The following is a 22,346-nucleotide window of genomic DNA, read 5'->3' as shown; positions in this document are numbered from 1 at the left end:
AATAAATTAAAAATGGGGGGTTTGGTCTTTTTGATTGTTTGACAAAATTAAAACTAGCAAAAATATAAATATGACAAGTAAACAAGTAAAAGATTTGATTAAATTCAATGAAGTGAAATTGGTTGATTTTGGGATACACCACATGGATGACATAGTTGAATTATCATTAGGCTAAAAGAAACAACACTTGTGAATTGGTTTAACTTGGCTATAGCAATTCATAAGCACAAATTACCTCAACTCTTCTTAGATATTAAAATGGTTGGAGGAGCTCTAACACATTCCCTTAATTAAAGTCACAAAATCAATGAAGCATATAATCTTGTGAAAATCAATTAGCTTTAGGTTCTAAGAGTTACCAAGTCCAAAAGATAATCAAATGATTACATTATCATTATGGAGGAAATATTCCCATGGTCTAAATGAAATGAAAACAAACATATAAACCATTTATTGCTTACTAATTTTCCATTACTTAACCAAGAAATTAGTCAACAAAAATAAATATTTATTCATCTAAGCTCATGATCAAAGATAAACCAACATAACAAGATGTTTAGCTAGAAATTTTTTTCCATAAACTTCAAACACAAGATAATAATAAGACTTTAAAGCAACTAATCATCCATGGGTTAAACCCTAATCAACAAAATGAGAATTTTGCAAAGCATGGCCAAAATAAAAGAAATACAAGGTACTTTAGTGGTACCAAACATTGTTCTAGTTGCAAGATGGAAAGAAATTACACCAATCCTCTAAATCATCCAATTCTTCCAAAACTTTCTTAGAGCAAAATGGAGTTTTTCTTCAAAGTGTTCATATTGCAAAAAGGCTTCAAAGCTCCAGTAAAAGTGGCTCATTTCCGGAGTTAAAAAGTTGCCAAAAGCCACCCACCAACCTTCCACAAATAGAGTGAACAAGTCAAAACCCGGGTTCACATCACCATCATTCACGCGGACCGCGTGGGTCACGCTGAATGCATGCATTGGCCCATTAAAAATGCAATCCAGCCCAATCTTCTAATTTATGCTCCAACCCACATGCATAATTCTTGGTAGCCCAATTATGCTATTCCAAAGCCTCCAATGATGGCCCAATGCTACCTTAATCTTCTATAGCTCGAATTCTCGTCGTCCCACCCAAAACTTAAGTCTGACACGCTTTCTTGTTTATGTTGAAACCAAGCCCAATTGCACCACTTCAAGTCCATGAACAAATTTTAAGCCTCCAGCTATCCCACATTCCTTGCACGCCTTCAATAATAAAAAGTCTTCGATAAATCCTGCAAATAAGCTCAAAAGACCGGAAAGCACCCGGTAAAGGAGAAAAATAACAAAAAGAGAAAATATGCATGAAGATTAACTAAAATGAGATGATTTTAACTAAAAATAAACTATGAAAAGAAGTAATAAAAACGAAACTATCCCTTGCCACAACTGCTTTTCATGATTAGGAAATTTGGCAGATGGATGTCAAAACCGCTTTCCTGAATGGGAAGTTGGCTGAAGATGTTTACATGAGTCAGGCAGAGGTTTTTGTTGATACAAAGTTTCCCAATAGAGTGTGTAAACTTGAGAAATCCATATATGGATTGAAACAAGCATCTCATAACTGGAATCTTTGCTTCCACGAGAAAGTCAAACAATTTCGTTTTTTTAGAAGTGAGGATGAGTCATATGTGAATGTCAAAGCTAGTGGGAGTATAGTAACTTTTCTAGTATCGTATGTTGAGTGTTATTCAAGCATTTTAGTAGGTGACTTAATTACACCTACGTGGCAATTGAGGTAGCTTTTTTTAATCTAGGTGGCATTACGTGGCATATGTGACCTTATGATTTGGAAGGGGTTCATCGGGTGACCCCTTCACATTTTCCATAATGACCTTTTAAACCGGTAAAACACAAATACGTACCTTTAAAACGCAAAAAAAAATATATGAGGGACCTTTTTAGACAAATATACTAAATATCATTGGGCTACAGTGACAATAGGTCATATATATATATATATATATATATATATATATATATATATATATATATATATATATATATAAGGTTCACCGGGTCACCCCTTCATATTTTCCATAATGACCTTTTAACCCGGTAAAACACAAGTACGTACCTTTAAAACGCAAAAAAAAAAAAATTCATGAGTGACCTTTTAAACCAATATACTAAACATCATTGGCCTACAATGACAATGATATATATATATATATATATATATATATATATATATATATATATATATATATATATGGCCGCCCCAATATATGTGTGATTTGGGCTTAGACCCAGGGTAACAAAATTTACAACATAAAATAATTAGAACATGTCTATAGTGTATATAACAGTGGCCCAAAATTATTAGCCCATTTTGTGATCTGATCTCTTCGGATGTAAGGAAACAGGGAACGACAGACACCAAACAACCATCCAATCGCATCGATTGTGTATTCAAGCATTCAAATGGTCATGAAAAAACAAAACGTCCTCTTGTGCTTATAAACTTGATGTTGTCAATACGGTAATCGCAACCTGAACTATCTCATCTCCTTATAGTTTGATTTCTATTCATTACTCTTAACTTCTCATTCTAAATCTCTCTAATTCTCTAAACCTTTTGGCTACTATATTTAATAGTTCAATCCATCAAGTTCATTTTTTTCAATCTTTCATTCTGAGTTGTGATTCAACACTCACTCTGCTTGATTGGGTTGTATTTTTTTGTGCCTGAAGCAAGAGGAAAACGAAAGAAATGAGTAAAGCTCTAAGGACCTGTTGGATTTGTATTTTTCCTGATTTCTGGTTTCTCTTCAACAGTTCAACTGATTTGGGTCATTGGGAAAGTTCGTTTTTACTTAGTTTGTTTCTAATTTTGATTTTTTTTCTTTTTGTTTCTAATTTTGAATCTGATTTGCGGTTTTCTTCATTGTTTCTGATTAAGTGATTTGTTTCTATGATCTGAATGATAGTATTTGGAGGCATATATGATATCTGATTTATTTTGAATATTTGGAGTTGGATAACGAAAGAATGAATGATTTATTCTTATTCTCTTCAAGTGATTTGCATATTTGGGTTAGTTCTCTACTTTTGTTCTTCTTATTTTGATTTTACTTTCTTTTTTAATCAAAATATGTTGCCATCAACCTTCCAAAACTTTTTTTGTTTCTTGTTTCTGTGATGTGAATGTGACGTGAATCAAGAGTTTGATTGATTGAACTTCTTATTTCTGTTTATATTGAAATCTGAATATATGAGTTTTCTGAAAATCTATTACTTTGTGTTCTTGTTTCTAGAAATTTATAAATTTATTTTATTGTTTTTATTAGACAACAGTATTAAAAAAATTATTAATATTCAGATTCTTAAATTCATTCTTCAGATATCTTCACATCTTGAAAGTGGAAATAAAAAAAAATATTGTTCAGGTTGTATGTTTATTTTCTTAGCTTTTATAACTAGATTTGTTGAGTTTTAAATATGTTTCTCTAAAAACAAACATCGGATGCTCAAAATAAAAAACAAAAAAGAAAAGAACAAGTAATGGTTAATCAATTAAGAGGGTCTTTGAATAAATTTTTTGCTAGAAATCAAAATGATAATGAAAATAATTCTAGTGATCTAGTGAATAGTTTTAATATTCCATCTGGTACTTCCAATGATCCGGTTGATGTGACATCCCCAATTTCACTGCCAGAAAAAACCGATTTGTTTATACTTATTCAAAATCATAGTATCGTTTTTGAAGAATAATATTGTAGAATTTGTTCCCAAAAACATGATAATGATATTATTAAAGCATTTCCAAATAAATGTAATTTATTTATATTAAAACGTGGGGATGTCATCGTCAATATAGAAACGTAAGCATAAAGAACTATTACAAGCCTTACAGTAACTAAACTAGTGGCACTACTAGAAAACAACCTTTTACGACGCGCTTTGCGTGTCATAAAAGGCTCAAATGACGCGCAAATGCGTGTCAAGGAAGGCCCTGTTATAACGAGAGACGGCACGCTTTTGCGCGTCGTCTATTTACGACGCTCGCTGACGACACGCAATGCGTGTCAAGGAAGGCTCTGTCATAAAGAAGATGACACACATTTGCGTGTCGTAAATTTACGATGCGCGTTTACGACTCACATTGCGTATCGTTAAAGACCCTTTCATACAGACAGATGACACACATTTTTGCGTGTCATAATTTTAAATGTATTAAAAATATATATTTTTGATAAATTTAGTAGTTTTAAAATTAAATAACACATTTAAAGTCTCATAATGCAAAATAAAATACTTATATAACAAAACATGTTCAAAAGTAGAGAAATCATAACATGGATATATTACAAATACAAGAGGAAAAGAGTAAATTACAATACTGTCCCTATGCTTCATGAAAAGTAATTTATTTTGAAACAACAAGTAATCAAATCCACCTTAACAGCTGAAAGAACTACAACACAATTTTGCTTGTTGCAGTCTTGGAGTGACTCTCTCTACTATATTTTCAGCTTCACAAGCATCAGTTTCCTTGTATTTGGAAAGAGCATCTAATATGAAGACTTGACCCCACCTATAAATATAACAACATTTTAGAACAAAAAACTGTAACAGATAGCATATTAGGATAACATATATATTTCATAGCAGATTTTAGTAAAAGATAAGTACATTATTCAAGAATCACACTCACTTAGTGCATTAATTGAGAGCAGTAAGAAGTTTTGTAAGTGTACTGGTGGTAATATCAAAGATGGGTTTAATGTTGTTATCTTGAATTTCTGCAAGAGCTGCAACAACATTTGCTACAACCATAGGGTTATTGTAAGATATCAACTCCTTAAGAGCTTCCAGAAAACCCCTTTTAGCTTTTCACTTATAAATTAAGAGGGTAATTTGGTATTTTAAGAAGAATGAGCAACAAGGTAGATAAGGTACCTGTCACTAATGGTATTCTGAATGTGTATTCTTCCGAGGACAAGTAGCATTTTTTATTATGTTGACAAATGGCATCTAGTGCAAGAGATAATTGAAACTTTGTGTGATATTTTTTTTATTACTTCAACCAACATCATACACCCATTAGATAACCCACATCCACAAACTGGTTTTGCTTGTAATTTTCTTAACTTCTACCAATTGCATCATAGGAAATAACTAACAGGGGTGAAGGGATGTGACCATGTTCCAATTTGATCCACGAATGGCAGAAAAAAATAGTTTTTTTTGTACCAAATTGAATTTAGAAAACTTACCTCAATGTTTATTGCCTTCATCTATTCTAACAAAAATTTAAAAATTTACCAGTTCAATGCCTTCATCTATTGTAGCTTTCCAACATTATAGGGACAAAGTTTGAATTTTTTTTTTATCTCTAGTTGCCTTGTATGGTTGAATATTCAAAGACAATCCACCTCTATAACAAGAAATAAGTTTATGTTAACTTTTTATAAATAATTAGTAAATATTAGTTTATGATTGTGCACAAATCAGATCCATCATGTACTAAGGCGTTCTTTGATTCAACTTCTTTGATAAAAGATTAACAAATAAATAATGCCTCAAAAACAGATATGGATACAAATAAATAAACATATCACATATATGTAAAAACCAATGATCTTTATATCTTCATAACTGAAAACTTATCATGGAAATCTCATTGATCTTCCATGTTTCGGGAAACTTTAGACAATCTATTCCAATAATGATTCCATATATACCCTTCAAAAAAACTATGAATATCATACACTATTATAGTTCAAGTAATCTTGATCTGATCCTTTATTTTCTAATTAATCTTCAATAAAAATCTCTCTAGTGGGTGTCAAGATCTAGGAAATATCATGTTCATGTGATTATGCATTTGTATGCACATGTGCTTATCTTGGAATCACAGGGAACATAATTTGAAATCCAGTTGATGCACTTTATGTAGGTTTTGGGACACATTTTGTCCCATCTGGAAATCTGGGCCCACTTAAGGAGACTCTCTTGTCAACTACATTGTATATTTCTTACTTTTCCTTTGATTTCCATATCCTAATGACACATAAGATATAGATATATCATGTGTATATATATATATATATATATATATATATATATTTGTGATTTGTATACAGTTCTGAGGATCCACATGATGACATTAAAGCAATATTGGGGAATCATAGTAGCAATTGGTAACTGAAAGTCTGAAACATGTACAAGTTTGTCAATCTTACCCTTCATACTCGGAACCTATATCAGATAACTTATCACAATTGATTGTTGAAGTAATCTTTTCAGCTTCTTCCGCTAATACCCTTGTTACAATTATTAAAAAAGAAAAATGAAAATATATATTTTAACTCTATGTCTCTATTAACAGATGAAAATGAGATGGATAATGAACCCGGGGTAAGTACATTGGGAGGTGCATTTACAAGCTCTTTTCCCAAAATTACCCCTGAGCAAACATGCTCTATGTACTTGAGTTTCTTTTCTAACTCGGGTCCACCTCCAAGGTTAAGAAAGTCAATTGACATGAGAGAAGGTTTCTTTGACTCGGATTTAAATCTGTTATCTTCATATGTCCCTAACAATGCACCTATAATCAAAAAAGTGAAATTAAGAAGATATATAAAATAAATATATAAATAAATAAAACTTTAAGTAACATGAGGAGCATCAACGGGGTGAAATTTTGAGCTGAATAGATTAATTTCTTTATATGTTTCTTCATTTGGAAGAATTGAATCCAGAACAGATGGATGCGATCTTCTTGAAGGTAATCCTGTTGAGGCTACATCATCATATCTGAAGGTTGTAGATACAGATTCAGAGCTGATTTCCAATACTGGATGATCAAGAAAATTACTAGGGTTCTTATCAGAAACTGGAGGATATTGTAGAGATTTCACAACTTCAAACAAAGAATCTGAAAGTTTAAAGATGATCAAATTCATAATTTTATGAGAATATGAGATCAGATGAAATAGCATATGAATTAATAATTAGTTAATTACCTACCTCTGTATGTTGAGCCATTGGCTTGTTGAACATTGTGATTTGAGTTGTTAGAAGATGAAGGTATCTTAGGATAAGACTTATTAATAGAAGCTTGTGCTGTTGTATAAGGATTTGTGGAGGTAAAATCCTTCAAATGGTTATCTTTACTGTTTCTAAGGGCATCTTCAAGCCTTGTATTACTTTAATGATTCAAATTTCTATGATTATTATCCTCTTCTGGATGTGGATGATCTATTTTTTTATCAGTTGAATATGTCTGGATTGGATTTGCAGAAGGTTTATTGAAAGTGTTTATGGGATTTTCATTTGTTGGATGCATGGAATGGGATTCTATAACATGAATGTCTTTTTTTTTGTTTTCATTGTTTCCAACATGTTCTGAACTTAAATCGGATGTAGCATCAGCAACTGAAGGTTTTACTTCATGTAAGTCTCCATTAACAGAATTACTGGATGCAACTTTTTTAGCTGCAACTTTCTTTTTACGGAACTCCTCAATCTGTAAAACCAAAACATGTTGAATTTTTTTTAATATAAATGCAGTACATAAATTATATTCTTTGAATGTAATTGTCCTCTTTGACCTATGATCAAGATTTGGCACTATAAATGCATATAAAGATCATACACTAGCTTGACCTTGTTATTGCAAAAGTTTGATAAAGATGCAATGAATTCATCAAGGCAGCAGTGTTGCAACCGAACAATTAAATAAAAGATAACACTATAATTCTCTAGAAAGAAAGACTGTTGCTAACTTCTTTAATGACCTTAATATGGCAAAAAAAACTATTTTATATCTCACCATAATCATCATAGTATAGTATGAATCTTTAAGCAATACTTAGATCAAAATTTGAGCATTTAGGTTGTTATTTCTTGAATGGAATATACCCGTTGCTATTGCTGAGGAAGCTGTAAGCTTCAATTCAGAAGTTAAGTCTTGTGAAGAATCATGAGCAACAGCGACATTGTTACCTTGAGAAGCTTTAGCAGATGAAGCAACAGATTCACCCATACTTTGGTAAGAAGAAATAGAAGAAGATTAAGTTATTGGGGCTTTTCCAATCCCAAATAAGCTGACCCGTTTGGTTCCAAGACGCGAAAGATATCTTTCGTTTTTCAGAAAAAGAAAGACATTATCAGAGTAGGATGGGAAATCGGTCAAGGTTATGAAATTAGGATAGTGTGTAATTGTGTATGCGTATTGGTTAATTTCATAGACAGATAGACGCACACAAAATGATAAGCAATTCGTCGAACAGTTTAAGGGCATTAATAAGTCAAAAGAAAGATCAAGTTTGAGAATGGGACCTTGGGGGATTCGATTTCGGCAGGATGAGTGAGGCCAAGAGTGGCCTTGGCAATTGTATGAGCCATAAGTTTTCCTCTTCGAGAACAGAACAAGGGATTTACATAATTTGCAACAGTTGACACTGAAAATGAAAAACCCAAATGATGTATAGATCTAAACTTGGTGAAAATGAAGGAAGACGAAGAAGTTGAAGCAAGCAGAGTACGCGAAGAACATGATGCTAGTCTAATGGGAGCCCTATAGTTTCGAAACCCCAGAACTGACCTTTCGACGAGGAAGAGCGGATATCTTTGTTCTCCTGAACAAGCTGATATAAAATCGCTAGTTCTTAGGTGCGCACTTTTGAGGTGTAAAACATAAAATCCTAGTCCTTCTTTGATATCGGGGACAAAAAACCTTAAAATCACCGGCGTTTTGAGTGTGAGGAGTCGTAGACCTCCCAATCGCCGACTCTGTGAGTTCAGCTCCCTAATTGTAGAATGTGTATGAGTCAATGAGTAAATAAAATGCATAACACCAGTCCCTATAGTGGCTTAAACACTGAGATAAATATTGGAAACATGAAAACAATCGGCGTCGCGAGGCATTTGATCACGAAAGCAAGAGCAATTCTGCTATGAAGACGAAGGCGCGCCCTAGGGCTTTTTCTTGCTAATTGGAAGAGGCGGGGAGTTTTAATTTTTGGGATCTAATAGGCGGGTGAAATCCCGCTCAAAACGCGTGTTTCATTAAAAAATTATAAAGCCACACACTTAGATGACACACATTTTATGAAAGGCGCCCTCCGCATTTTCATTTTTTTCTTTTCTGACACTAATTTTAGGGCAAGCACAAATGTGTGTCCTCTATCCTTCATATTTTGCAAAAATGACATTATTTTTTAGGGCACGCACAAATGCATGTCCTCTATCAGCGCGTGTCATTGGTTGCGCGTCATTAAAGGACTGTTTTCTAGTAGTGTGGCCTAATACTGCTCAAATCTCTCAGTAGAATATATCTTTTAGATCGCTACCTGTGATACAATAAAATGAGTGGTTCAGGTTGGAAAACTTGGTGAGTACATAGGGTTTTCAACCTGCAATATTATGATCAGTTTGTTACAATTATATAATTCACATCAAACAATTAACCCGATTACCCATTCTCGTTATTCTCACTCTCTGATCCTAGATCGATGATCTCAAAGGATCTATCCTAAAAGATCTCTAAGTGAACAATATTCCTTCGCTAGTCCATTAGCAATATGTGCTAATAAGATAGCCATGGGGTGAATGGAGTACCCCACATGAATAATTCATTCATACCTAGAGTTCCTAGTCCTATTCGTATTAGGTTCCATAACATCTACAGGTCGGGGACCATCCCATGTATAATTTAGTGACACCTATAAGTCGAGAACTTGACTGTGTATGGTTCATTAATGCCTACAGGCTGTAGACCTGCCTACAAGATAATTTACTAACACCTATAGGTTGTATACCTGCCCGTGCTTGATTGATTAACACCTACATGTTGTAAACCTGCCCGTGTATAATTGATTAACACCTACAGGTTGCAAGCCAACCCCGTGTACGATTTAGCATCACCTACAGGTTTCGTACCTGCCCATGTAGGACTTAATAAAACATCTACAAGTTACAAACATGTCCATGTTGACCAGACTTCTCTACAGTAGTATGTGGTTGTCCTTTATGTCCTACTAGATTACTAGTCCTTAGTAGTGCAATAATACCATACTGGCTACAATCCCTCATTATATATTACTTCATATAACCCTTTACTACCCAGTATACTTTATGCATTATAAGATAGTTGAATATAGTATAAGTAATCATATCGAGCACAAGTATTGCAAATTCAGACAATAGGCACACATAGCATCTAAGTAGTTAAATACTTCACATCTATGTGTGTAACGCCCGTAGATCCGGGCTAGTCAATTTAGAGATAATAGGGGTCGAAAACGACTTCTCGACAAAAGATTATTTATAATAAATAATCTTAACCAAGTTGTAGAATATGTCACAAGGTTTCCGTACATATTAAGAACGCCGAAATCCGAGTTATAACAAAGAAGTTATGACCCGTCGAAGTTTTACGGCAAAACCGACACGACACCGGGAAGCGTAAATAGTGAATTTATGATAGAGTGAGTTTTAGCCTAAGTGATCTAAATGTAATTCGTAGAATACATTAAACCGAGAGCGTCCATAAAAAAGAACGCCCAAATCTGAGTTCATATGAAGAAGTTATGATTTTTCGAAGTTTCAGCTTAGCAGTGTACAACCCGAAATTCGAATATTAGATCAAGCGGTTTTTGGCCAACACAACCTAAAAGAGAATAGAATATCTCATTAATAGTAGCATAACGACAAAAATACAGACGGAAACGGACGTCGGGTGAAGAAGTTATGAATTTTTAACGGACCAATCGTGTCCCGGTCTGTTAATAATATAACTTTTAAAATAAAGTCCAAATTAGCCGACGGAGTCTAAACGAAAGTTGTAGAATACGTTCCCACTTTCGCGTGGATATAAATAACGTCGAAAACGGAGCTCGTACACGAAATTTACGAATTTTTAAAGTTTGCACTCGGATTTGCGAAGCCTGATGCGATGATGATGACGTGGCCGAGTACCAGCCGTCCGATGCTGATCAAAGAACTCGCTTCGGATTGCGACACGTAGTCCTCGCATTACGCCCTGTGTACGGAGCTCGGAACTCGCCGCATATGCCTCGCACTCCTCGGTCCAGCTTGAGCCACGTCGCCCCATCCGAAGCTCGCCATCTGTCCGCCTTATCCGAAGCTACGCCCCGCGTAGAGCTTCTGAACGCCCAACGTAGTGAGGCCCTCGCAGCTATAAAAGGAGGCCGAGCCAGCCTCATTTCTTGTACCTTTCTCACTTCTCTCTCTAACTTCTTTCTCTCTCTAGCCTATCCTAACCCCCTAAACCCTAGGGAACCTCCTTAGCACCCAAAGGAAGCCCGGAGGCTCCCGGAGTCCTGAGAAAAAGGGTATTTCGGTTTCGAAATGCTGCTCCGAGCAAAGCCCGGTTTTCTTTAAAATCCGCTGTAAGTGAGCTACGCTTACACATTTTTTAATATAGATTTCAAATAATTATAGTAATGTTATTAGGTCCTTAAAATAATTATTTGGGCTATTATTATGAGTTATATAAGTATCGTTTATCGCTTATATAATAGTAATAATAGTCAGACTATTAATTTGCCGCAGTTATCGTTAGACTAAACCCTAGTGGTATTGATACTAGGTTTTATCGATGGAAAATTATTTTTAGAGTATCGAAGCGTTGTCCGAGTGCTGAGTCACCACCTTTCAAGTGAGTCCATAGTTACTTTCATCTTACACATAGATATGAAGTATTTTATATAAATTACGTGTTATATGTGCATATTATCTTAATACTTGCTGTCTATGCTGGATGAACGATTTTATACATGTTTTAAATGATTTAAACTGGATATGTATTTTATATCTACGATAATGTTGGGGTAAAACATGGGTAGATGTAATAAATGGAATATGAGTTGGATGATGAGTTGAGAAGTGTTATAGACCACGAGGTGAGGGTGAGAGGTGGACGATGTGAGAAGCCTTTTCCCAAATGATGGTCCCGTCATTCAGCAGAGTATGGATGACAACCATGGACTATTCTAGACAGTCCAGTGGAACACTAGCAGGCTCGCAATCTGTAAGTGTTGTGAACAATGTGTTCACCTGGTGAACTCTAAAACTTGGTGATCATGCAGACTTGATGCCTAAACCCTGGTAATCATGCAGGCTTGATGCCTAAACCCTGGTGATCATGCAGACTTGATGCCTAAACCTTGGTGATCATGCAGACTTGATGCCTAAACCCTGGCGACTATGCAGACTTAGTGCTCGTTGTGTAAACTGTGGCAACGAAGGACTTCGTGACGATTCCTTAGGATGAACCTTAGGAACGAATGATGGAGAGATAGCTGATTCTTAGGGTAGATCCTTAAGAATAAAGAAGATAATGGGGATGGGTAATTATGTTGATTTCTTGATTTTTTAAACATAATAATTATATTATTGTGGGTTGAAAACCCTATGTACTCACCAGGTTTCCCAACCTGACCCACTCAGTTTATTTATATCACAGGTGACGATGTGAGGTTACCTTACACTGAGAGATTAAGGAGATATAGATCACTAGTGTAAATGAATGTAAGTTCTGTTTATGCTTATGTTTCTGTATTGACGATGACATCCCAAAGGTTTTAAAATGAATAAAATATGTTTCTTTGGAAATGTTTTGATAACGTATTTATCGTGTTTTTTTAGGAACAAATTCCGCAACATTTTTATTAAAAGAGATACTCTGATTTTTATAAAGCATAAACAAAAATCGGTCTTCTCTGGCCGTGAAAATGGGGATGTCACAATGTGTAAGATGAAAGTAACTATGCACTCACTTGTTAAAGTGATGACTGGAAAGTCGAATAGTGCTTCGCTTCTAGCAACTAACTTTTCCTCTGACGTAACCTAGTATCATTATCACAAAGTCTTAGTCTAATATTTCTTTATGACTAATTAATAGTCTATATTTCTCAATAATCCTAATGTTTATTGATCTATAGCTGATAAGAGACAACCAGGTAGGATCATATCGGATGCAGGGTCTGTTTGGCATATAAAATATACTGTTTGGAAATCTCACTTTAAACACCTCACTAAATCCAACCTAGACATCATCTCGGTAAGTAGATCAAGGAGTAATATGAAGTTGAAATTACTAACAAATCTTATTTATTGGTCCATAATAATGACTTATGACTATAAATATAAGTTACACTTAAAGAGTAGTAAGTACAACTTAACTTACAGAGGTTTTAGCAAAAACCGGGAAATTGCGCTGGCAGAACTCTGACCTGAAAGCTTCTATTTTTGGGGCTCTCTGATGCCTCAGAGCCTTGCTAAACACCCCTAAGGACTAGAATAACTTGGACTCAAGAAGAAAGAAGTCTAGAAGCAATTGGATTTAAAAGATGTAAGTAAATGAAGGTTTTTCGCCACTTATTTATAGGCTGCCAACAATGATTACGCCCGACGTAATATTGGTGTACGCCCAGAGTACTTTTCTGGTACACCCAACGTAGTGGCATGGGTAGCAAGAAAAAATGTAGTTAAAACTTCAATCAACAAAAATTCATAACTTTCGCATACAAGATCCGTTGTTGACATTCTTTACATCCACGTGTAGGTATTTCCGAGTACTACAACTTTTCTTTTGACCCCGTTGGCGAATTCTCGACCGATCTTAAATTAAATAGTCTACGAAGATGATACTGCTAATAACCATGTAAAAATCATAACTTTTACATACGGACTCTGTCACACCCCGGCCGTCGGCAGAAACACCAGGCGGTGTAACGTCATTTCTCATATCATAGTTATCAACTTCCTGAAAACACATGCAATTTAAAATACGTCAACATAAAGTTGGTGATTTCATAGGTTTTGACTCTAAGTAGAAATAGTACTTTTTCTCAATTCAAAAGTAGAGTTTTGAAAGTATCGTTTTGACTCTCCAACATTTAGTGTGTGTGTGTGTGTGTATATATATATATATATCCTAGGTATAATGGTTTACTTACCAAATAAGTAATATACTTATAAGTCTCATACAAATGTTTTTAATCCCATACAAACTAAAGTTGCTACGTATAAATCTTATTTCAATTCTATACGAGTAAAACCGCTACGTATAAATCTATTTCAATTCTATACGAGTAAAACCGCTACATATAAATCTATTTTAATTCTATACGAGTAAGTAGAATAGGTATAGTGGTCTACTTAATATACAAGTAATATACCTACTAGATTCTTATGCTTAGAGTGTAAGTCTTTGAGAAACTTATACTTAACATTCATACTTGTATATCGACAAAGTATAATGCTTCTAAAGTTGCGCTACCATGAGTCTATAGCTGCGACTGTATGACTTAGTTTTATACCTCTTATTATTATTATAAGGATCAAACCTTGTGGTAGTTACAAGGATCACACATTGTGGTAGTTACAAGGATCACATATTGCGGTATTACAAGGATCACAGCTTGCGGTAGTACAAGGATCACACCTTGCGGTAGTATAAGATTCACACCTTGTGGTAGTACAAGGATCACACCTTACTGTAGTACAACGATCACACCCTGCGGTAGTTTCCGCCCACTTCATCAATGTCGTAAGGTAGTAAATTAGGCAAGTTCGTCACCCGAATACCGTTGGGTTGGATCTAGCAACCACGGGTAGGGTTGTCAACCCGTATAGATCCATATACAACTTCCTTGCTCACACGGGATTAACGGTTACAGGTCAGAGGATTTCCACTAAGATTTCTAATTTTAGTTGACGAATACAATAGCTCATGTAAACTTTCATGGCGTTCTATAGTTCTAACAACAAAAGCATTTTTGTGTCTAAAACCCTATGTTACTAGACTATGATTTTAAACATTACTCCTAATTTCATAACATTTAGGCAGTATAACAGCTATAACTTGAAGTAAAACCAGGTTTTATCTTGACATAAAACCAACAATAATATATAACGTATCAAGTTTTATCTTGACATAAAACCAATAATAATAGCATATAACATATCAGGTTTTATCTTGACATGAAACCATCAATAATAGCATATAACATATCAGGTTTTATCTTGACATAAAACCATCAATAATAACATATAACATACTTAAAAAATGATATATATAACTTCTGAGTATAACTCTGGGTCTATCACACAACATAGTATATATAGAACCCCAGAGTATAACTCATAAGCTACATCACACATAATATATATATATATATATATATATATATATATATATATATATATATATATAAAATTCCCGAGTATAATTCCGGGTATATATTAGTATACTTCTATAATACTAAAATGCTAACAAGTTTAACATAGTTGTGTGATTTCAAAATATCATATATATACTTTAGGTATATATGAGACACACCAACTATATCCCTGTTAATATAACTATATATGTTGATACGAACATACTATCATATAAACATAATATTAAATTTAATTCAATAGTTAGCATGCGTTTTCCCCCCGAAAATATTAGAAAGTGGGGCCGTGAAGCTCACCTTAATATTGTGCTTCGATAGAATCTAACTGAAAACAGTCAACGGTTTGCGATCATCGAGCTCGAGAAGCGAAACGGCTTCAGCAAATGAGAGAAAGAGAGAGAGAGAGAGAGAGAGAGAGAGAGAGAGAGAAGAGATTAGGTGTGAGGAATGGATGAGGTCGAAGCCTCTATTTATAGGCTAGTTTTTGGCCCTCACAACGTGAGAATGATAGATTCACGTCGTGAGCTATGTCAAGAGTCATCCCATAGCTTTAACGCGTATTTTCTAGCCTCGAATAATGTCAACCAGCGTCCTCACGTCGTGAGAAAACCTTGCTCACATCGTGAGCTTTTGGGTTATCGTTTCGTAGGCTTCTAGCTTCGAAATGTGGCAGTTTGAATCCTCACATCGTGGGTTTTTATGCTCACGTCGTGAGTCCAGTGAGATTAGGGTTTCTGACACGTGTCATGCTCTAAGACAACTGTAACTTCGGATGGTCGTAACTTTTGTATACGAACTCCGTTTTTGACATTCTTTATATCGATGCGTAGGTAATTCTGAGAACTACAACTCTCTTTTAGACTCCAATAGCTAATTCTAATTCTATTTTAAATTCCTCTTATTATAGAGATTTATAGTGTTCGTTTTATCATAACTTCTTCACGCGAAGTCAGATTTAGACGTTCTCTATAATTTTGGAAACGTATGGACGTATACTTTTAGTTGTATCATAAAATTTCATACTTGTATTAGAATTTATCACGAACTACATAGTAGGTTTATCACATTACTAGTTTAACAACATCACATTACATGATTGGCATAATCACATGTGATTGTTATTGACCTATTTTGACTAGTGTTACATTCTCCCCCGTTAGAATAATTTTGTCCTGAAATTTATTTTGTACCAGATACCACCGATGGGTCCTGGATAGCTTCCCTGATTCCTATTACGAATGCCCTACCACGGCCTAACTTCCTTGACTCCTTAACTTTGGACATTCCTTCTTGATATGTCCAATTTCACCACACTCAAAACACGCTCTCCCTCCATCATAGCCTGTTCCAATGTTTGTTCCTTGATTTTCTGTTATAGGTGTGGTGCTCCTGCAATAACTCGCAATGTGTCCCCTCTTTTTGCACTTCATGCAAATATAACAGTCACCTGCGTGCTGATGGTTACATTGACCGCACCATGAACAGGTACCTAGGTGATGACGGTTGCACCGAGAGCACCCTGGGAATGTTCCAGCATACCTCCTTGGTTGCATGGGTATTGTTGTTGTGGCTGCATAATTAGTTGCCACATCTTGTCTCTCCTCAGATGATTATATGGGATTCTTCCCATTAAATTTGCGCTTGTTCGTACCAGATTCTGGAGAGTCAGCTATAAATCCCACTTGGATTTCTGTGCTGGTCAGTTAATGAGCTATTCACTTGGTACTGTCATATGTTGAAGGCTTCAATGCGATCACCATTCCTTTGATTTGTGATTCTAGACCCCAGATATATCGCTTAATCTTCTTGTATTCGGGGGTTACAAGAGCTGGACACATTATCGCAAGGTCGTTGAACCTAGCGGTATAAGCATTTATCTCGGAACCCTTCATTGTTAGGTTCCACAGCTCTTGTTCCAGTTTTTGTATTTCCTCTCTTAGACAATAATCCTCTACTAGCATCCTCTCCAGTTCTTCCCATTTCATGGAGTTTGCAGCATCAATTCCTATTGTATTAACATGATTGTTCCACCATGTTAACGCTGCATCAGCGAAGGTACACACAGCAAATCGTACCGTACAGTCGTCGGGACAGAAGCTTATTTGAAATACTGATTCTGCCTTTTCTATCCACCGAGTCAAGCTAACAACCTGTTTCGTTCCATGGAAGCTCTTAGGTTTGCAATTCATAAAATCCTTGTAGGTACACATTCTGGCGGTCCCTACATTGCCATCATTTTTAATTCCTCCTCTTGTGACATTAGCTAGAGCTGCAGTGATTCTCTGAGCTATGATTTCTTCAAGTTCTGATGTACTTATTAGAGGGTTTGTTTCTGGTGGTGGAGGTTGTGGTTGTTGTTGTTGTTATGGTTCTGGTCATTAGTTAAGGTTTGGACGAGTGCTACTTCTTCTAGGCATTTTGTTTAGTTCCTATACATTTTGGATCACCAAGTGTTTAGTCTATCAAATATTACTCCCAATTTAAATAGTTCATATGATTTGATCATAATAAAATATAGTTGTACACCTACACCTAGTTGTGATAAGATATATGCACATATTGTAACGCCCGCAAATCCGGGCTAGTCAATTTGAGGCAACAGGGGTCGAAAACGACTTTTCGACAAAAGATTATTTAGAATAAATAATCTTAACCAAGTTCTAGAATATGTCACAAGGTTTCCGTACATATAAAGAACACTGAAATCCGAGTTTTAACGAAGAAGTTATGACCCGTCGAAGTTTCGCGACGGAACCGGCACGACACTGGGAAGCGTAATTAGGGAATTTATGATAGAGCAAGTTTTAGCCTTAGAGATATAAAAAAAAGTCATAGAGTATGTTAAACTAAGAACATCGATAAAAAGAACGCCCAAATCTGACTTCGTATGATGAAGTTATGATTTTTCGAAGTTTCGGATTAGCAGTGTACAGCCCGAAATTCGTATATTAGATCGAGCGGTTTTTGGCCTACACGACCTGAACGAGAATCGAAGATCTCGTTAAGATTAGCGTAACGAGAAAAAGATGGGCGAAAACGGACGTCGGATGAAGAAGTTATGAGTATTTAACGGACCAATCCTGTCCCGGCCTGTTAATAATATAAAATTTAAAATTGAGTCAAAATTAGCCGACATAGTCTAAATGAAAGTTGTATAGTACGTTCCCACCTTCGCGTGGATATAAAGAACGTCAAAAATGGAGTTCGTATGAGAAAGTTACGAATTTTTAAAGATTAAACTCGAATTTGCGAAGCTGTTGCTAGATGCGATGACGTGGCCAAATCTCAGTCGTCGCTTGCTGAGCACGCCTTGCTTCGGATGGGTGACACCTGTCCTCGCATACGCCCCGAGTAATCCAAAGACGCCCAGCGTCCGAGTACGCCTCGCGTGCGAAGTCCCCACGCTCCGCGTTCTAGCCTTCCTCGGTCCAGGAGAAGCCACGTCGCACCACCGAGCCTTCGCCACCTATAATCTCTATCCGAATTACGCCCCGCGTAAGGTCCTCGGTACGCCCAGCGTACTCCGAGGCTGCGGCCTATAAAAGGGAAGCGAAGCCTCTCGGATTTTTCACACATTCCACCACAACTTTCTCTCTCTACTTTCTCTCACTACCCCCTAACCCCCTCCTAAGCCTAGGTAAACCCCCTAGCACCCTAAGGAAGCCCCGAGGCTCCCGGAGTCCCGAGAAAAAGAGCCTTTCGGTTTCGAAATGCTGCTCCAATTAAGTTCCGTTTTTCGATAAAATTCGCTGTAAGTGTGCTACGTTTACGAATTTTTAATATAGCTTTCAAATAATTATAGGAACGTTATTAGGTCCTTAAAATAATTATTTGGGCTATTATTATGAGTTATATTGAGTGTTATTAACGCTTAATAATAGTCAGACTAATTAATTTGTCGCGGTTATCGTTAGACTAAACCCTAGTGGTATTGGTACTAGGTTTTATCGAAGGAAAATCGTTTTCAGAGTATCGAAGCGCTGTCCGAGTGCTGAGTCATCACCTTTCAGGTGAGTTCATGGTCCCCTTCAACTTACACATAGATATGAATTATTTACTGCGTGCTATGTGTGCATATTGTCTGTTTACTTGCTGTCTATGCTCGGTGAACAATTTTATACATGTTTTAAATGATTTAAACTGTATATATATTTTATATCTACGAAAATGTTGGGGTAAGACATGGGTAGATGTAATAGATGAAATATGAGTTGGATGATGAGTTGAGAGGTAAAATAGACCGTGAGGTGTGGGTGAGAGGTGGACGATGTGAGAAGCCTTTTTCCCAAATGATGGCCTCGTCATTCAGTAGAGTATGGATGACAACCACAGACTATTCTAGACATTCCAGTGGAACACTAGTAGGCTCGCAACCTGTAGGTGTTGTGAACGACGTGTTCACTGGTATACTCTAAAAACCCATTGATATGTATTGCGAGTGGACTCTCGAAAACGATACTGTCAATAAAACCCGGCAGAAGCGCCTAAAGGACTCTACTGGCAGAAGCGCCTAATAGAGAACCTCATAACCTCGGCAGATGCGCCTAAAGGACTATTTCGGCATATGCGCCCCATAGAGAATGTCACAATTTTCGTAGTTGTGCCCTAGTGAAAGAACTAGCAGGCTGTGCTTGACAGACGTGTCATTTACAACGATGGAATTCATACCTGTTCCTTAGGATACTCCTTAGGAATGAATGAACAAGAAATAACTGATTCTTAGGGTAGATCCTTAAGAATAAAGAAGATAATGGGGATGGGTAATTGGGTTAACTGTTTGATGATTAAACATAATAATTATATTATTGTGGGTTGAAAACCCTATGTACTCACCAGGTTTCCCAACCTGACCCACTCAGTTTATTTATATCACAGGTGACGATATGAAGTGACATTACTCTGAGAGATTTAAAGTGATGTAGATCACTAGTGTAAATAATTGTAAGTTCTGTTTATGCTTATGTTTCTATATTAACGATGACATCCCAAACGTTTTAAAATGAAATAAATACGTTTCTTCGAAAATGTTTTAATAACGTATTTATTATGTTTTTTTGGGAACAAATTCCACAACATTTTTATTAAAAGAAGTACTATGATTTTTATAAAGCATAAACAAAATTGGTCTTTTCTAACCATGAAAATGGGGATGTCACAGTTGGTATCAGAGCATTAGTTTAAGCGAACTAGGAATATGGATTTATTTCTAGACTTAAACTTAGAATTCTAAGCGATGATTGTGAGGTGTGAGCACTAGATTATTTTAGGAATTGTGCCTAAAATGCTTTTATGTGCAAATGCTTGTGCCTGATATGCTGTTATTTGTTCGGATCTATGGTCTGTTGCCGACCGGATCTGGAAATCTTATGTGTTTAGGATTCTAAACGTACGACTACGATATTAGAACTAGCATGTAAACGTTTCGGAGTGATAAGGATGATTTAAACATCAATCCTAAGTAAAGGTCTAGATTCACCTTATTCGGTGTATAGATCAAGATGGCAAGAACCTGTAGCGGAAACGTGAATGCAAATGGGAACCGAAACCAACCCCCAGTGATTGAGCAAATACCGGTTGTGGTAGCCGCTGCTGAGCCAATAACAATGGCTGGAGTGCAAGCAATGATCCAGGCGATGTTGGATCGTCAAATGGAGGAAACCAGACGTTTGCTCCAGCAAAATCGAGAGGAAGCGACCATTCAGGTCAAACAGCCCGAGTTGAACGAAGGGCAGACTAAGGAGGGAAACTACAGTGGGACTGTTGGTCAAGCCAACCCACCGATAGTTAGGCAAAACCACCAGGATGGAGGAAATGATGGACGTGGATGCAAATACAAGGATTTCATGGCGTCCAAACCACCGAGTCTATCAGGAAGCCCGACGCCAGTGGAAGTCATGAACTGGATCTCTGAGATGGATACGATGTTTGAGAGTTGCGAGTGTAGCAACAGGCAGAAGACCGCTCTTGCGGTTCCTCTGTTGAAATCTGGAGTACTAAGCTGGTGGAAGCTACTGGATGATTCAATGCCCAAAGGTGACGCAAGAAAGATGTCGTGGGAGGATTTTCTGGTACAGTTGAAGATGCAATACTGCTCTGAGTAGGATCTTCTGGAGATCAACAACGAATTCCAGAATCAAAAGAACGGAAGAATGAGCGTTACTGAATACGCTGCAAGCTTTACTGAGAAAATGAAGCTTGTTCCTCACCTCGTCCCAACGAAACTCTCCAAGGTTAACAAGTTTGCCCTCGGATTACCAGCGGACTTTGGTCCAATGGTCAAGCAAAATACCACTCTGAAAGCCGCCATCTGGGCTGCTAAAAATGTGGAAACCCAGATACGAGAGAAGGGTCTGGAGAGAGCAGAGGTGGGAGAGAAAAGGAAAACTGAAGGATCTTCAAAGTACAACGAGAAGAGAAAATTCTCGAAGAAGTTCGAAAGAGGAGGAGGAAGTAAAGAAAGATGGTGTGAGAAGTGCAAAAAGAAACACTCTAGAAAATGCGGTGAAGAGGTGACTTGTTTCAAGTGTGGGAAGCATGGGCATTATGCCAACGAGTGTAAATTCAAAAAAAGGGTGTGTTACGAATGTAACGAGGAAGGGCACTTCAAGCAAGATTGCCCAAAGAGAGAAGGGGCTACAAAGCCAAATGTGCCGCCAAAACCAAAGGCAAGAGCATTTCAAATGATCCTTGACGAAGCAGCTGACGATGCAAGGAATCAGGAGTAAGGATGGATATATAGAGATCAAGTTATGAAGAAGCCATATAGATAGTTTCATATGATGTAGCCTGTTAGGGGCATAGTTTAGGGTGAACTTGAACACCTATGTAAACATTTAAAGAAATAATATAAAACCTTTGTTTTGTTATCTGATGTGTTAAGTTGTAGTGTGGTTTTCTTGTATGGTGACTTGGAAAAACTATGGGACAATACTTGGGACGAGTATGAGTAGGTGTGAATGGTAGTAGAGGCCTATACTACCGGAAGCACAAGACTCACACTTGGATCAGGGAAAGTCACAAGGTTACCAAGAAGCTAGTAATTGATACCGTTTTATTCAAGTATGTCGTTACCATCGTTTCGGTAATGACTAAAAAGGATTGTTGATATTCCGACCCTAGTGGTCATATCACATTGATTCCG

The 22,346-nt window shown here is 36.4% G+C and overlaps 1 protein-coding gene across 1 annotated transcript; it reads right to left on the bottom strand.

Moving 5' to 3' along the window:
• Positions 1-16,920: 16,920 nt before the first annotated feature.
• Positions 16,921-17,415, bottom strand: LOC145050170 (uncharacterized). The gene has a single exon (XM_078998460.1). It carries the CDS (start codon positions 17,413-17,415, stop codon positions 16,921-16,923), a length of 495 nt encoding a protein of 164 aa, XP_078854586.1.
• Positions 17,416-22,346: the final 4,931 nt, after the last annotated feature.

The sequence above is a fragment of the Lactuca serriola genome, chromosome 5, assembly GCF_051521515.1.
Source record: "Lactuca serriola cultivar US96UC23 chromosome 5, Lser_US96UC23_V15, whole genome shotgun sequence".
Taxonomy (NCBI): Eukaryota; Viridiplantae; Streptophyta; class Magnoliopsida; order Asterales; family Asteraceae; genus Lactuca; species Lactuca serriola.
The sequence above is the reverse complement of the archived record's forward strand: the minus strand, read 5'-3'. Positions and strand labels throughout refer to the sequence as shown.

Coding starts and splice junctions, on each gene's coding strand:
- LOC145050170 (XM_078998460.1), bottom strand. CDS start 17,415: ATGTGTACCTACAAGGATTTTATGAATTGCAAACCTAAGAGCTTCCAT.